We start from the raw sequence: 18,323 nt of genomic DNA, 5'->3' as shown, positions 1-18,323 counted from the left end.
ATGAACCAACAGATAAATGTATCTTTTAGATAAAACAGATGTTTCCATTTGGGGACATAATTTGAAATTGGGAAAAATTTGAAGTTGGAAAAAAGGTAACACATTGTAATATATCGCAGAATATTGCAATTTGTTAAAATCGCAATAATATTGTTTCGTGACATAAGTATCGGGATGATATCGTATCGTGAGGCCTCTGGTGATTCCCACTCCTAGCACACATATATGTAATCTGTGGTTTTGTTAATTGTCTTTCACTTATTGTACAAAACATTTGTAAATTTAAGATGCACATTATGCCAGTTTCTAGATGTGATTATAAAAAGCATTAAACTAAAATGAAATGATAATTGAAATAATCACAAGAAAGTAAAAGAGGCCGTATTAGAGATGAAATCAAGGCATGAGTTGCGCTTCATGTTTAAATTGGTCCTCGGCTGTGTGAGCTATATGTCTTCTAATGTGTCTGACAGTCCATTTTCATCATAACGTTCTTCTTCCAGGAGTGAAATAATGTCTGCCCTCCAGGCAATGTAAATGAAGAAAAATGTAAAGGCCTGCATCTAAGATCAGACAGTGGATGGGTGAAGTTAAACGTGATTTAAACTAATTGATGTATGGCCTCACTTCATCTCAAGGGATGAAACCCAGAAATGTCATGTTAGAATGTAATCACTTTTATTGTAGTCTCCATGTTTGAATATATTCTCCAACATTGATATTTTTCACTCATAATGCAAAGTTATTGCTGTAACACAGTGTCTGTCAGAATCACTCTAAAATTACTTCAAATGTATGCTGAATCAACTCTACGATCTAAACGTCCTCTTTAAGACAATGGCCTGAATTCCACTTCAATATGTCATGAACTACTCTTACTGAGTGCCAGAGCATGCTTCAGTTAGGGTTCAATAAACATGGTTTTACTGTGGAGTAGGCCTACACTGATCATTTTTAAATGCAGGAGTCTAGTTAAGCCCTGACATTATGAAGGATGGGATGGTTCATTTCAGTTGGGCAACCTGCAACCTTCAGGGCCTGATTGTTTATTTAAACAAATGCCAGCTGTGTCATATATGCCATGATTGGGGTCACAGATTCATTTGTTACACTCTGTCAAGGGAGGAAATTAAATAGTCTCATAAAATGCTCAAAGATCATATTATGTTGATTACTAAATTGAATTAAATTAGGCTACCAGGCCTTTTGCATATACCTTTAAAGTTTACATTAATGATAAGATGAATTGTGAGACTATTACAATGAAGTAGAATAATGTACAAAATATCACAGGAAAAAAATCCAAAATATGCCCCCCAAAATGAAGTTGAATTTGCTGGGAGTACAAAAACATCATCAAGTTAGTTCAGGCAATAAACTTCAAACTCATGGGTAATATTTCACCGCAAAAACACTAAGTTTAATTAGAAATAGTAAGCTATAAAGCCTACAATAGTTATTTTTCAGGATGTGGCGCCCTCCTGTGGCTTCCGTGGAAAACTGATATTAGTATGAACCATAATCAATATTCTAAAGAAGTAATTTAAAGAACACAGTTACACGGTGAGACGTGGAAAAATAGGCACGTTAAAATATTCACATAAAAAATTTAGAACTAACAACAACAACGATCATAACAGAAGTGAAAATAAAGAGAAATCTGCCTGTCCTGCGGGGGCGCTGTTACAAACATCAACGGGAATTTCGAGAAGGACAGGGTTTGCTACTAACGGAAGTGCGACTGTTGTTTATCCGGCAGTTAGCCTCCTCGTCGTTGGCGTATAACGATGGCCCACGCTGCAGGAAAACAAGGACCTAAAATTGTCTCCAAATCATCTGCGGGAGGCACCGGGGCTGCGGGGGCTGGTGGTGGGCCCCCGATAATGCCCCTCGCCTCTCCGCTCATGGGGAAAAAGAAGAAGCCGTTTCTGGGGATGCCTGCTCCTCTGGGCTACGTCCCCGGTCTGGGTAGAGGGTAAGCTAAAACATGCCTAGCTTGCTTGCTAACTAGCTAACTTAGCTGTTAAGCTAGGTGATGATGAGTGCTCATTATCAGCAAACTATCTTGCGTTATAATACGCCAAAGTTGGCAAGTGAGCTAAAGTGAAAAGACATCGTAACAACGCGCACTAATGCATTAACGTTAGTTCTATTTAGGCACACAATTGTAACGTTAGCTAGCTAGCCTGCTAGTTAAATGAACGAAGATATCAGCTCGGTAATGTCACTGGTTGCATTAATTTGATGTCCTCCGTGTCGTAATGCCAAATAAACTAAAGTAAAAAGTGGCAGGGACTCAATTATTAACTTTATATTGGTTTATTTCTGACCTCGCATAGCCTGCTGAAAATCTATGCTGGTAACATAACTGTTGGTATCTCCTGTTATATTAACGTTATATGTTACGATCTAACGTTAATTAGTCAATCAGCAACATTGTCAAAACATTGCGTAAAGCATATATAAACTTGTCAAGCAACCACCATAAGCTGGTTATGTATTAAGTTAAAAATCCCAGTGCATGCTTATCACAAGTCCACCTATTTTTATTTGTGTACAATTTAAATGAATTGCTTTTCTTTAGTGCAACTGGCTTCACCACCCGATCTGATATCGGTCCTGCTCGTGATGCCAACGATCCAGTGGATGACCGACATGCACCTCCAGGGAAGAGGACAGTTGGGGACCAAATGAAAAAGAACCAGGATGATGATGATGAAGATCTGAACGACACAAACTACGATGAGGTGCTTATGATTGGACTGTCTCTAGCTGTTATTCAATGTTTATAGGGCTGTTTGCAAGGACTTAATTTATCCACTCAAGGTTAAAGTTAAAGTTGACTAGACTATAACTCTGCCTATATAATGATTTATTTTGTCATTTTTTTCCCCGTTATGGTGCATTGTGTCTTGTAGTTTAATGGATATGCAGGTAGCTTGTTCTCCAGTGGTCCCTATGAGAAGGATGATGAAGAAGCAGATGCCATATATGCAGCATTGGACAAGAGGATGGACGAAAGACGCAAAGAAAGAAGGTCACTAAAATTAGTCTATTTCCTACCTGAGTTTTAGGGAGCACCATATCTTTCCCAAGTTTTACAGTGTATGTTTGACATCCTGTGCACTGGAAACTGCATGTGAGTGTAATTTTTAATTCTGTCCTGTTTATTTTCAGGGAGTTGAGAGAGAAGGAAGAAATCGAGAAATACCGTATGGAGCGACCCAAAATCCAGCAGCAGTTTTCAGATCTAAAGGTACAAAATTGCACATGATTCGCCAAACTGTCTTTTTTTCCCACCTGTGATCACATTGATTTTTCCTATACTGTCCACTTCTTACATCGTCTCTTACCCTTATACGGACATATATTTTGTCACTGGGAAAATCTCTATAACAGGATTTTAGAGATTGTCACAGGACAATAGCAGTATGCTGCCATAATTTTATTACAAAGAAACCACATCTTAGCTAGGGTTGGGTACCGAACTCTGTACTTTTTTGGGTACTGACCGAATTACGTCAGTACTACCGTGGACTAATTCACGCTAAATCAAACTGTGCCAAATTTCGGTACCTGAGAGCGAGTAAGGGCGAGTTTATAGATAGCGGGGGTCCGACACACACACGATCAGAGGTGCGGACGGCGCAAACTACGTCGTCTCGGCGGTGAAGTGGTTGCAAGTGTGGTTACACTTTTCAAAACTATGCACACACTGTTCGCGAGTGGTTAAATGCCCTGGTGACTGACTGACAGGCTGAGGTTGTAAGGCAAGGCAACTTTATTTCTACAGCACATTTCAGCAACAAGGCCATTCAAAGTGATTTACATAAAACACAAGAACAATTAAAAACGGTCATGAAAATAAAACAGGCTAAAATAGAAAAATATACAAATACAAGAATAAAAATTACTTGAGTTATTTTATTTATATAGAGACAGGTTTTGGAGGGGAGTGGGAGGGGTTTTAGTTTTGTTTATTTAGTTTTGAGTGTAAATGTTCTAAATAAATAAAATGTTCTAAGGAAATAGGATGAATAGTACAACTGAAATATATTTTTTTTTATTACAGACCAAAATAAGATACCGTTGGGTACCGGAACTGAATTTAAGGTACCGTTATAGGTACCGCTACCGATAAAAATGTGAATGGTACACAACCCTAATCTCTGCTGAATCAAAAAGGGAGCGGAAAGCTGAACACTGACACCCTTGTCAATTAGAGGAGCACCAGGGGGAGGCAGAGTAACGTGATTTTTGACAGTTTGAGCAAATATGACAACGTTTGTTTTTTTTAATGAAATTTATCAGCTGTAACTTTAAAATGAGTGTGCTGTCCTATGATCACAGAGAAAAAAAAACATTGCTGACATTCCAAGTTGCTTCACATCTCTCTTTTGTCGGTCTTTATTCTCTCTGCTTTTCCTTTTTCAGAGGAAATTGTCAGAGGTGTCAGAGGAGGAGTGGCTGAGCATCCCTGAGGTGGGAGATGCCAGGAATAAGCGCCAGAGAAATCCCCGCTATGAGAAACTCACCCCTGTCCCCGACAGCTTCTTCTCCAAACACCTGCAGACTGGAGAGAACCACACCACTGTTGACCCTCTGCAAGGGGTCAGTATACATACATACACACATCCACATACTGTAGACATCCACATGAAAACACATGATGTAGTTTTAGCCTGCACCAGCAGGAGTCATGATATCTCACTGGAAACAAGCAAATAACGTTAACAACGTGCAATTTATGCAGTTTGCAAATGCTCTTGTTTTTTCGTGCAGTCATGTAATCTAAGTGGATAGTAATCCCTGCATAGTTGGGTTGCACAGTATGGCAAATATGGCAATGTTTTTCATCAAAACTTTGATTAAGAATAAATATCAATATCTTTTTAAAATATTGTAAAGAAAGCAAAAACTTTGTAATTGTAAACTGTTGGCCTGTTGTTTGATAAGTTGGCCGTTTCTGCCATGTACACATTGCATTTTTGAATTTGACATTATTACAATGATTTCACCACTTGGTGTAGTTCAGCCCTGCAACACAGGAGAGTCTCGTTCACACTTACAATTTTCAAAGGTATCATTTACAGTGCTGAGAAAAGTGTCATACGATCTTGGCCTATGTTTTCATTATCTTTTTCACCAAGCCAAAACAATGTGTATAATGCGCCTCCATTATCACTGTTTCTTCTCTCCACTAGCTGGGAGGTCTGAACACACCTTACCCAGGAAGCATGACACCAGGGACAGGAGAGCTGGACATGAGGAAAATCGGTCAGGCCAGGAACACACTTATGGATATGAGACTCAGCCAGGTAACTAAGGGTCATCCTACTTTGTTCTATTATAATATCGGTGCTGTCGATACACAGGATTTATTGTTTTCTCTTAACCGTGTCTGGCTTTAATCAATCTTCAGGTGTCTGACTCGGTGAGCGGACAGACAGTGGTGGATCCTAAGGGTTACCTGACAGATCTCAACTCCATGATCCCCACACATGGAGGAGACATCAGGTAGAGACACACTGGCGAAAGAATAATTTCTTAGGGGGTATTTGTGTTAATAAGTTGTGTGTGTGATGGTTTGTATGTGGCTTTGCATGTCTAGTGACATCAAGAAGGCTCGTCTACTACTGAAATCTGTGAGGGAGACCAATCCCCATCACCCGCCTGCCTGGATTGCCTCTGCCAGGCTGGAGGAGGTGACCGGAAAACTGCAGGTGGCCAGGAACCTGATCATGAAAGGCACAGAGATGTGTCCTAAGGTAAAGGATGGTGGTCATTAGCTCATCCAGACCATAGATTGTGTTACATGTATTGTTCTGTTTATCGGTTGATGTTTGGAGGAAGGAGCAAATTAAACCTATAACATCAGTGATAGATAGCAGACCTTTCAATCTGCTTTGCCAGCTTTTTAGTTGAATTACAGCTAAGCTGAATAGTACTATTCAGCTGAGCTGCAGTGGGGGAAATGGTCCGTGCCTACCTGTGGATGTAAGCATTTTCCTTTGCCCACCAGAGTGAGGATGTGTGGCTGGAGGCAGCCAGGCTCCAGCCCGGAGACACAGCCAAAGCCGTGGTAGCCCAAGCTGTCCGCCACCTGCCTGGGTCTGTCCGCATCTACATCAGAGCTGCAGAGCTGGAGACCGACATCAGGGCCAAGAAACGAGTCCTCAGGAAGGGTAAGGCTCCCAGATCATATCAATTGTATGTATATGTATATTATATATATATACACACCGTATTTTCCGGACTATAAGTTGCTCCGGAGTATAAGTCGCATCAGTCAAAAAATGCGTCATGAAGAGGTAAAAAAACATATAAGTCGCACTGGACTATGAGTTGCATTTATTTAGAAATTTATTTCACAAAATCCAAGACCAAGCATGAAATAACATTTAAAAACATGTTAAAATATATATATTTTGATATATAAGTCGCACCTGACTATAAGTCGCAGGACCAGCCAAAGTATGAAAAAGAAGTGTGACTTATAGTCCGGAAAATACGGTACACGTGTGTGTGCACACAAAATCTGACTGTATACACTGTATATTGATAGTAGTGGTGTAACGGAGTAGTGGTGTATCGTTGGTCCGTATAGATCAACACTCACGATTCGGAATGCATATGATTAATTGCTGTTGCTTAAAGTAGACTGACAAATCTCTATGGCGGGTTGCTGTAAATACAGGCAACGCAATTTTCTGTTAAAAACAGTTGACTGAGCATGAGCGACATAAAGTGAGCGTTATTGCGGCGATGACAGTCAAGTTTAGGCACCAAAACAACTAGTTAAAGCTACATTGTGTATATGACAACCAACTGAATATTATTTTCTAGCCCTTCCTCCTACGGTGGCCGAACCCGAAATTTGTTTACACGCAGCTGTTCTAGCCACTCCAATTTTAACGTTGGTCTTGTTGCTTTAGTTTTAGGTCGCGTTGTCGTTTTAATTCTCTTTTTCGCTTCCCTGGCGAGTAATCTCCCCCTTAATCTCTTTGGCTAATGGATTTTAAAGATGGAGGCGCTACATGGCTGCCGTCATTCGAGCGAGTCGCTCGTATGTATTCTGAATGATTCTGAATGTCAGATTCTACGCTTACGAGAATACTTTGATTAGTTGGTGGAAGTAATTACACATGAATGAGTACATATTTGTGAAAGAACAAAGGGTTTTTTGCTAAGAATCAACTTAAAAGAATTACACAATGTAGGTTTAAGTTTAGGAAAAAGATTGTGGTTTGGATTAAAACATTCCCAAGAAACGCATTAACGAGGTTAATGTCATTTGTTTTCCCCAGAAAGCGAACTCCGCTCTCTGTGTTTTATGACAGTTCTTTACCTTTTTTTGTGCTGATCAGATCCGTGACCCCTAATTGATAGTCATATCAATTGTCAGATTGTAAGGAAGTCCAAAGATAAGTTGCTGTTATGTTGCTATGAGAAGCTTTTTGTGTGCTTTCTCAGCAATACATACGTGAATGAATATGTAACAATTTCCCTGCCAAAAGGAAGACACTAATTTCTTCTGGGGAATTTAAAACCAGTCTCCATCTGTCCATTGTCCCATTTCAAACACCCACACAGACAGTCCCTGCACACACAAGATTGCATAAAAGATTTCATAAAGAATACATTTGACAGCTGTGGTTCTGACTTCTTGTCAAGGCCAGGCACCCTTTTTAAACCATGGTGTCAATGCACTTACACGCATGCATGTACACACACACACACACACACACACACACACACACACACACACACACATATATATACACACACACACCAGTATTTCCCAGCAGCATACCCCACTGACAGAGATGGATGTGGAGCTCTCGCCGCCTCTACATGTTCAGTTGCCTCTGCTCTACTTTTCTCCATTACAAACACAACACTCTGCCCTCCCACTAAGACACTATTGACTGTTACTACTAATGCAGGAAATGCAGTTTGGCGTTTGTTTTTATTGCCTGTGTGTTCACTGAAATCTAAAGTGTCTCCGTTTCCTTTTTGCCACTGTATATGATGTCTTGCCAGTGTAAATGTAGTTAATGTCTGTGTATTTTTAGTATTAAAGTTTGCTCCAAGAATTAAAAAAAAGAATTTTGTTACAGTTTATTGCCTTGAGCAACATGCTTGCATACTGTAAATCATTTTGAATCAAAGTGTCAATGAATTGGCTTAACGGTTGTGTAATTGTTACCCATGTAGCCCTGGAGAATGTGTCCAAGTCAGTTCGACTGTGGAAGACAGCTGTGGAGCTGGAGGAGCCAGAGGATGCCAGGATCATGCTTAGCAGAGCTGTGGAGTGTTGCCCTACAAGTGTGGAGGTACGCTTAGCTGTCGTTTAATTTCCCTCCCTCCCCCAACATGAACCACGCACGTACGACTAAAGCGTTGGGTATACACGAGCGCAACACCGTGCGCGGGCCGCTACGAGCATGCACGGAGACGTTTATGCTCAAGGCATTGTTCGTTGCAGTATTCTCCGAAACACCAGAGGACGTACAAACAAAATACTTTGTGAAGAAGAAGAGAGCGGCCTGGCAACAGAAGTAAACGCATCCATGATAAACGGACTTCCCGCGAAACATAACATTTATCGTCGTTTTATTTGTAAAAGCAATTAAAAACAATAAAACCAGTAACTATCAGGTGAGAAATGTAAGACTATTGAATGTGGAAAGCTAATCTGAAGAGGTGTGTTTTGAATGTGTCCAGGTCAGTACAGTCACGGATGTGTATGGGTAGGGAGTTTCAGAGGGAGGGGGCTGCAATGGTGAAAGCTCTGTCACCATTGTTGAACTGAAAGTGAAGCGCATGCAGTGGGCGCGTAGTTACTTCAGAGGTGCACAACCACGCGCCGCGACAGCTTGCGGAGCCTTCGCGCTGGAAACGACAGCAGTGGTGATGTCCTTTTATGGCTCGCGCCGGGAATACCGCGGCTACCATAAACTAAGCTTAACAGGATGCCACAAATTGCAGTACAACATATAAACCATTGCACCTACCTATATATCTAACTATTTGTCTGTCCTCTCTAGCTGTGGTTGGCACTAGCCCGGTTAGAGACATACGAGAACGCACGTCGTGTCCTGAACAAAGCTCGAGAGAACATCCCTACTGATCGCCACATCTGGATCACTGCTGCTAAGTTGGAGGAGGCCAACAGCAACACTCAGATGGTGGACAAGATCATTGACAGAGCCATCACTTCTCTGCGTGCCAACGGCGTTGAGATCAACAGAGAGCAGTGGATACAGGTGTGTTCCTGCAGCTTTGTGGTTACTTTGACATCATAGAGAGTGAGGTGGGTTTCCTGCGGCTGTGTATGGCAGAGGGAAACTTCCTCCACTGAATAAGTAAATGCATTTCCCAAGGTCATAAGAAATTGGTATACTTTCAGGATAGGAAATCTTTAAGGTTAAAGAGGACAGAAGTATTACTTTAAACTGCAAAGACTATATTTAATCAGTAACCGTACTGTATAGATTAGATTACAGTATAAGGTGTTTCTACTATACTGGTCCCCTCGTACATTTCCATTCCACTCCATTCCAGACAGAATACCAGCTGAGATCAGTTGCATTGTTTTTTTAATCAGGGCAGCAGTTTTCAGATTACATTATGTGCTTACATAATTGCAAAAGGGTTCTCGACTGTAGAAGACACTGAAGAAACGCTTGAAATCCATTTAGCATTATGGTCTAAACGTCATACCCAAATTAAAAGTGGTACAGCTCCCATATACTTTGACACTCTGGGGTGTGCCTGGTATCATTGGAAAGGTGATTGATGTGGGTGTGTTTGTGTATTTGAGAAGTGTTGTATTTTGTAGTTTTTTGGATTTTTTCTTTGCACTTTTCAAATGAAAATAAAAAAAACGTACAGACATATCTGTAGGAAAAAAATCATATAAAATCCATTTTTGAGTCTTTTGGCTTCATTTTTTCTGTAGTAAGCTGAGACATGTGGCTAATGCCCTGTGTTGTCTGTCACCTGTCAGATGTGTTTACAGCAGTGTATTCTAATCATTTTACAGATGTATGACTTGGATGGAAATAAAAACCCTCCATTCTAGCCTCTGTAACTCTGTCAGTAAGGCCTAGAATCACCCTGACACTTGTAACACAAACTTGAGTGTTTCCTTTCCAATGATACCAGGCACATCCCAGAGTGTCAAAGTATATGGGAGCTGTACCACTTTTAATTTGGGTATGACGTTTAGACCAAAAAGCATGAATTTTTTTTTTTCAAAGTTTCTTCAGCCACTTCTGTCTATATATAATAATCGACCTATAGTAATAGTCGACCCTTTTGCAGTTATGTAAACACATAATGTAATCTGAAAACTGATTAAAAAAAACAATGCAACTGATCTCAGCTGGTATTCTGTCTGGAATGGACATTTCTAAATGACCCCCTTTTGACCAGTATTGTATGTGTATATATATGTGTGTGTGTGTGTGTGTGTGTGTGTGTGTGTGTGTAAAATAGAAAATAAGAAAGTAGAAAATAAAATATTAGAAGTGATGATGATTAAGTAGAACCTTTTTAACCGCTTTTGATCCAAATTGTCACTGTCAAGGTCTTTCAATAAGCTGCACTAGAAGTAATTCTAAGTTAATACTGTTTTTTTATTCTGTAACTAACACATCAGTAATGTTTATAAATGCTGGGGTTAATCCTATAGTTTCAATTATAATCTGCAGATAAAACAACATTTGAGATGTTTACATCTAGATCATAAAACACTGAGCACACTTCTGAATTATAACGTCAAAATGAATAAATGTGCCTTTAAACCTTGGTATGAGGGCGTAGAGACTGCGTCACGCATTTGTCAGCTTTGATAGCATGCCAACATACTTTGGCAAAGCTTCTCCAAGCTTTTTCATCTGGGTGCAACAGAATACAAGCAAGCACTGTGACTGACATTTTGTTGTGCAGTTCACAATTGTTTTGCAATAATAGGCATTCAATCCAATTTCACATAGAGTTCTTTTCTTGTCCTTCCACCCTAGCTTTTTGTACTTGTGGCAAAGAATGTGGTTATTGTGGTAGGCTTATCAAGGCTATTTGCCAGTACACACATCGCAACACAAACAGATGAACTTAAAAATGACATTCTTAAAAGAATGCTTTTGTGTATGGGACCCTTTTTTTTCTGCCCACAAGAATCTCTCCCTCATAATTATCTAAAAACTGTAAGCCATCTACATGGATATCGCCATCATTCTCCTGAATTTGTTAACTACTATACTTTTGGGGTCAGCAGTTTATGTCTTAAATCTCTTGCATTCCCCTTCCATATACCACCCACAATCTTTTTCCTCCGAAATGTTCTCTTGTCCTGCAGGATGCAGAGGAGTGCGACAAAGCAGGCAGTGTAGCTACCTGCCAGGCCGTGATAAGGGCCGTCATAGGGATTGGCATTGAGGAGGAGGACCGCAAACACACCTGGATGGAGGATGCAGATAGTGTGAGTACTGATGTATCGGTCACCTAGAGGGGTCATTGATATAACTTATTTGCTGTCAGCGTTTAACTTAACTGAGATGCTTTTCTGTTGTGTTTCAGTGTGTGGCCCATGGGGCGCTGGAGTGTGCCAGGGCCATCTATGCCCATGCTCTGCAGGTGTTCCCCAGTAAAAAAAGTGTCTGGCTTAGAGCTGCTTACTTTGAGAAGAATAACGGCACCAGGTGACCAGATTTAGTTTAAAAACAACAAACAGTAGTAGTCAAATGCTGACTTTATCACTTCACGTCTTTGTTTGTAAATGTTTTAATCAATCACTGTATTAAGTCTGTCTTTAACATTTTGTTTTTCTCCATAACCGCTCATGTGCTTAATCAACTGCCACTGTGCTCCTCCCCCTCCATCACTCTTCCATGTCTCATTGCATCTCTCAGGGAGTCTTTGGAGGCCCTGCTCCAAAGGGCCGTGGCTCACTGTCCCAAGGCAGAGGTCCTGTGGCTGATGGGGGCCAAGTCCAAGTGGCTGGCTGAGGATGTGCCTGCAGCCAGAAGTATTCTTGCTCTGGCCTTTCAGGTGATAATGATGATGATGATGATGATGATGATGTTGTTATGCAAACTTTGACTTGTTCACATAGTATCCATGCAAGCCTGTGTCTTAACTTTGTTTTCCTCAATAGGCTAACCCGAACAGTGAAGAGATCTGGCTGGCTGCTGTCAAGCTGGAGTCTGAGAATAATGAGTATGAAAGAGCCCGTCGACTGCTGGCCAAGGCCCGTAGCAGTGCCCCAACCGCCAGGGTGAGTTTGTATGTGTGTGAGCGAGAAAGTGGAAAAGAGAGAGATTTCCCTATTTCAAACTTTCATGAGGATCCATTACAAAAAAAGAAATCTACTGGATCTGCTGGATAAAAGTAAAAAAAATTGTCCCCAATAAGGTTTTAATATATCAGTCTTGTGCTGTATTATTTTGTGTTTGTTGGAATGGAATACAGCCTGAAAAGATGTCAACCAAAAAGAGTACTTTCCTTAGAAGGTTGATGGAATAAACACACATTTCCCTAGTTTTCTTGGCAGTTAAATTGTACAGGGGAAGATTGAGACTCTTAACAGCCTTTCTGTGACCCTCTGTACCAGTACTGACAGTTTATTTTTCATTATGCAACGTTGATATGAATAGAGCTGCAACCCATGTTGGGGTGGCTTTATTATCAGGCTTTTGTTCTTCTCTGAAGACTTAAAAAAAAAAAAGAAGCTTAAAGTGTTTAATAATGATTTGTACTTGAGATATCTTCTACAAAAATGCTGTCTTTCTCAGGTTCAGGCTTGCCAGGTTTCTACACCTCAAAACAGTCTGCACCTCTCAGGTTGACAGATGCTGTCAGCGGTGCTCTTAAACTATCACTCTCTCTATCGGGTGACCTGGCTACACTCCCTTAAGTTATCTCTATTGTATTTGCTGACAGGTATGACTAAGAGATCCTGCTTTAATGTTGGCTGTACTGATTGTCCTGTCAGATAAGACAACTGCTTGGTGTTATTGAAGCATTAAGGCTATGCCCTTGGAAGTTGGTATTTGATACATCTGAAAGCTGATAATTGGGGCTACAATACAAGTATGGTAAAATATTTGTGTTGTGCCATGTATAATAAGTTCCCAGTGGAATTTGAAAGGGGGAGTTCATGGATCTGTACTGTCTATCTATATATATATATATATATATATATATATATATATATATATATATATATATATGTATGTATATATGTATGTGTGTGTATATATATATATATATATATATATATATGTGTGTGTATATATCCTGGATGAAACGCATGTGTGTTTGTTATCTCTATAGGTATTTATGAAGTCAGTCAAGTTGGAGTGGGTGTTGGGGAACATAGAAGCTGCCCAGGAGTTGTGCACCGAGGCCCTGAAACACTACGAGGACTTCCCCAAACTTTGGATGATGAGAGGCCAGATAGAAGAGCAGTGTGAAAACATGGATAAGGCCAGAGAGGCGTACAACCAAGGGGTGAGGAGAGGCAAGGGTTTGTTTGGTTATTATAATGACCACAAAGGCAAGGGAAGCAATGCAATGGCGTTGGACACTTTTTTTAAAGTGCATTTTTTGATCATATGTGCTTTGAATAGAAAATGAGTGTTTCCCTAATGATTGGTAAAAAAAAAAAAAAAGTGGTAAATGACTGGTCTGTTCCCATAGTTGAAAAAGTGTCCCCACTCGAGCGGCCTGTGGTTGCTGCTGTCTCGTCTTGAAGAGAGAGTGGGACAGCTGACCAGAGCCAGAGCAATCCTGGAAAAGGCCCGACTCAAGAATCCCCAGGGCCCCGACCTATGGTGAGAAAATACACTTGAATGCAAAAGCAGAATGCTGCCCGAGAAAGAGCTTTTAATAAAAATGTGTCACCTGTGTTAAAATTTTGTTTTTTGTGCTGAGCAATTAGAAATTGTTACTTTGGTACTCAAGAGGCTTCTCTCTTTTCCCTGTCTTGATATATGTTTATCCTTTTACCACATTCATTAAAGAAACTTAACTTAAAAACAGCACAGAAACACAAACTTGGAACAATGTCAAAATGAGATCAAACTGACACACGTGTAATTCTGTGAACCAGGTTGGAGTCGGTCAGACTGGAGTTCCGGGCTGGACTGAAGAACATCGCCAACACACTGATGGCCAAAGCCCTGCAGGAATGCCCCAATTCAGGTGAGAATATATTCCTGCTTTTGGGAGAAGAGCTTTTCTAACCCATTTTTTGTCCTTTATGACAACAGGTTTTGTAAGGACCTAATAGGGCAATGAATTTCTAAGAAGTCTGAAAAAGTCCATGTTCTAGGTCTCTAGTTCTCTGCTCTAGGTTCTAGGTCATTATTTCAATATTAACCTTGTTTTTCTCTGAATTTGCTGATTTCTTTAACAGCAGAATCAAGTTTTTTTTATACTAGCCAAAGTCAAGCTAATGTTTACCTCTATATTACCTCAATATACTTTCTTTTATTATATCTGCCACAACCACTTGATCTGTTCTACATAAACCCGACTGCCCAACCAGTTCTAACTCCGAACTCGTAAAATACAGACGTTAATGACAAAGGCACCTGACACAGTGTCCATATTTTACGAGATGAGAGTGAGAATGTACTGGACTGCCATTTATTCACCTGTCATACTCAGCTGTAGAGAGAAATCAAATAGTGCTGCCACTTACGACTAATTTTGTAATGACTAATCTTTCGACTAATTTTTCGATTAGTCGACTAATCTAAACAACTAATTTAAAAAAAAAAGTGTTAAGTGTTTCTTATTTCATTGTGTCCATTTTATTTTGAACTCAACTGAAGGGCCAAAACATAAAATGTCACCTGTGCCATAAACCATATAAATAACTAAAATGTTACCAAATAAAAAAATCTTCTTCAAATATTGCATTCTTTGGCCTATTTTGCCGTCAATACTGCCGACGTTGTCTTTGCTGTAATCAAATCAGTATATATTTATGTTTATGGGAAACATACATGTGTACAGACGAGGCTAGCGGTAGCAACGCAACTGACACGGGACAGAAACGCCACGCTCACACCACGCAGCCAATGAGTCTGGACTAGCCTACTACGCTTAGCTTAGCTCCCCCCGCTTAGCTCTGCCTAATAATGAATCGCGCTGAAAGCAGGCAGACACGCAGCTATGCTTCTCACATTTACACTTGCGAGCATTGCGGGGTTTAAAACATTACTGCCAAAGTCTAAGTAGCCTGTTTAACATCCAAAGACGTCATTATACTTCTCAAGAGTTAATAAACAGTACCGACTTGCTCGCCGTTTCATTACTGATCATATACTTACGTTGTATTTTCCTTTTCTGTGGGCGCATCTTGAACAACTCCTGTGTGTTTCCTTTTTAGGTGCTCGTGCTTCAAGCAAGTGAAGTTTGACAGAGTGTACAGACCACTTTTACCAGTTGGCCTGAAATACTCTCCCATACTTTGGAAGCTTTTGGTCTAGTGCTAATTCTCGGACTTGAATCGGAGGACTCATCTGCCTCCGCCATTTTTCAAATCAAAGCAGTGAAGGCGAGGGGGAGGGGGAGGGGGAAGAAAGAGGATAGCAGATTAACCAGCAGGGGATTACAGTGAGCCGTTTGAGACAGGAGACCAAACATAAATAGGGGGTCAATAGTAAAACGACAGGTCAACTAAAAAAAATTGCCGTCGACTAATCGCGGCAGCACTAAAATCAAAATTGCGCGTGATCTTTCAGTTACAGTAAGATGAGTTGCACAAGACAACAGTACCTCATTCCTGTTCATGTATATTTAAATGTATTCCAAAACAATATCTAGAACAAAACTATGAATTGAATGAGAATATTTGTGTTGTCAACCGTATTCCTATTGTCTAGGTTGCAGATTACAATTGCTTCATGTATGTGTCAGTAATGTCAAATTCTCTGTTTCACCCCATTCCCATTTCCTTCCTGCAAGGTATCCTGTGGGCTGAGGCAGTGTTTTTGGAGGCAAGGCCCCAGAGGAAGACTAAGAGTGTGGATGCTTTGAAGAAGTGTGAACATGATCCCCATGTCTTGCTCGCTGTAGCCAAGTATGCCAACATCTTTTCACTGTTCTTTTTCTCAGTAATAAGCTTTGCTTATAATGCAAGTCTTTATTATATAATATTTTCTCTGCGGTTTAACACTGTGTTCAGCAAACCGTTAGGCATGGATTTCATTTCAAATGCATTCTTGTGCACACCTTTTAGGTTGTTCTGGAGTGAGCGTAAGATCACCAAAGCCAGAGAGTGGTTTCTGAGGACAGTAAAGATTGAGCCAGACCTGGGAGATGCTTGGGCTCTCTTCTACAAGTTTGAGCTGCAGCATGGCACAGAGGTATGGATCTTATTATTGACTTTCCTTATCTGGGTACAATACTGGGTCAATGGTCATGTTTACATGGAAGTACTATCAAGCTCACATGGTTCACTTTTGACGATAGAATGACTATTATATTCTGCAGTCAGATGCAAGCTCAGTTAATGTATCTTAGTTTATCACGTAATAAGAGCTATGACTGCACTTGGCGGCTAATATTCTCATTGTATCATTTACCACTACAAATGGTGCTTTATCTAATCTCGCTTGTTTGCGTCCATCAGGAACAGCAGGAAGAGGTGCGAAAGCGCTGTGAGAATGCGGAGCCCCGCCATGGAGAGCTGTGGTGTGCTGAGTCCAAACACGTCCTGAACTGGCAGAAGAAGACAGGAGAGATCTTAGCAGAGGTAGCCAGCAAGATCAAGAACACATTCTGAGAATGGGGAACATTTGGACTGAAAACACCTGGAGGACTCTGGCAGTCACCAATTGAGCAGGAAACGGCTATGGACATGCTCAACTATTGTTCTCAACCAGGACTTGCCCATCTGTGGCAGATACAAAGTAATCAAACATACCCCCCTTACCTTTTTCAGGTTTACCATTTTACGAAATGGAATCACAGTTTCTGTACTTGCCAACAGAGAATGATAATTTAATCTCAAAGTGAAACCTAAGTACCAATTTAAAACTCAAAATCACTGATTACCGTCTTCAAGTGAATAAATAGTAGCGACAGTAGTAGGTTTTTGTGGCTAGGTCTGTGGTCTTTCAGGTAGCACAGGGACTGTCATTGAACTGTAGTTTTCAAGTCTTCAGATGGATTGAGTTCAGGACTTTGAATCGGCCACTCCAGGACAAAATATTGTCTTTAAGCCCCTCCTGCGTAGCTTTGGTTTTACGTTTTGGCAATTGCTGGAAAGTAAACCTTCTCCCAAGTCTGCTTGCAGACTGCTGCAGGTTCTCTGGGATTTAATTGTATTTTGCTGCAATCATTTTACCCAGAGCCTGCAGCAGAGAAGAATCCCCACAGTATGAGGTTGCCTCCATCGGTTAATGGTGGAGATGGTGTGTTTCTGGTAATGTGGCTGGTTTTGCCTCTATTGTTTTGCCATGCTGTTGGTCCATGTGGCCATCGGTTCAGGTCTGCATAAACTGCGTGTGCCAGTTCTGTGTGCTGAATTGAAATGGTGTGAAAACCATGCCCCAGCAGCACTGTACCATCCAGGTTTGGGAGAGGACACACAGGTGATCTCTGTGCAACATATAATGTGAGTTGCACCAGTAATGATGTAGGCGTGTTATAGTAAAGGGGGTTAAAAGTTAGAGGTAATCAGTTATTTTCTTTTATATTTCTACTAAATTAGGATAAATGTTGATTTGTTTTCCCTTTGACAGTTTCTGCTTTTTACTGTTGAAATTCAAATTTCAGTCGTTGTGAAAATTGTAAAACAAACATGAAATGGGTACTGTGAGAGAGAAATATACAAAACACACTCATGTTGATTCCACCTTTACAGTATGTCTGGACTGAACTCTTTCGGTATTGGGTGTTATTGTCAAAACTTGTTTGTTAAAAAAAATTAGAACATCTTATTTCTGTGGAATTTTATTTTCATGTCTGGATTTGACTGTCTGTGAAGTAATTGTATATAAACTTGTCAGGGATTATTACATGCTTTCTCATGTTCTAGTAGTGATATGCTTTTTTACTTAGCATGCTTGAAATGTGTTTAAATACTTTGCAGGCATCCAATAAACAAAATAACAGTTAATTGCAAAATGTCCTGTTTTTCCTAAACAAGTTCTATTATAAAATGTCCTGTTGTGATTTGACTGTCAAATCTAATTCTGAGTGAGTCCAAGAGTTGTACCCACTCTAATTCCTCCCATGCAGTTCCCATGCATGGTCAGCATTTTGGTTGCTCTGTATGGGGTTTTCTTTGTAACTGGTTT

At 40.4% G+C, this 18,323-nt stretch overlaps 1 protein-coding gene across 1 annotated transcript; it reads left to right on the top strand.

Annotated features, from left to right (window-relative positions):
* Positions 1 to 1,742: 1,742 nt before the first annotated feature.
* On the top strand, positions 1,743 to 18,142 carry prpf6 (PRP6 pre-mRNA processing factor 6 homolog (S. cerevisiae)). The gene is made up of 21 exons (XM_078255183.1): positions 1,743 to 1,975; positions 2,585 to 2,747; positions 2,919 to 3,037; positions 3,178 to 3,256; positions 4,435 to 4,611; positions 5,205 to 5,318; positions 5,423 to 5,517; positions 5,612 to 5,768; positions 6,023 to 6,185; positions 8,218 to 8,336; positions 9,051 to 9,269; positions 11,366 to 11,488; positions 11,587 to 11,708; positions 11,919 to 12,057; positions 12,164 to 12,283; positions 13,342 to 13,518; positions 13,708 to 13,841; positions 14,120 to 14,211; positions 15,985 to 16,099; positions 16,259 to 16,385; positions 16,652 to 18,142. The coding sequence occupies exons 1-21, from the start codon at positions 1,788 to 1,790 to the stop codon at positions 16,802 to 16,804; spliced, it is 2,895 nt and encodes a 964-aa protein (XP_078111309.1). The 5' UTR covers positions 1,743 to 1,787; the 3' UTR covers positions 16,805 to 18,142.
* The last annotated feature ends 181 nt before the right edge of the window (positions 18,143 to 18,323 follow it).

Source organism: Sander vitreus, chromosome 7 (assembly GCF_031162955.1).
Source record: "Sander vitreus isolate 19-12246 chromosome 7, sanVit1, whole genome shotgun sequence".
Classification (NCBI taxonomy): Eukaryota; Metazoa; Chordata; class Actinopteri; order Perciformes; family Percidae; genus Sander; species Sander vitreus.
Note: the sequence above shows the minus strand (reverse complement) of the source record. Positions and strands in the feature narration are given on the sequence as shown.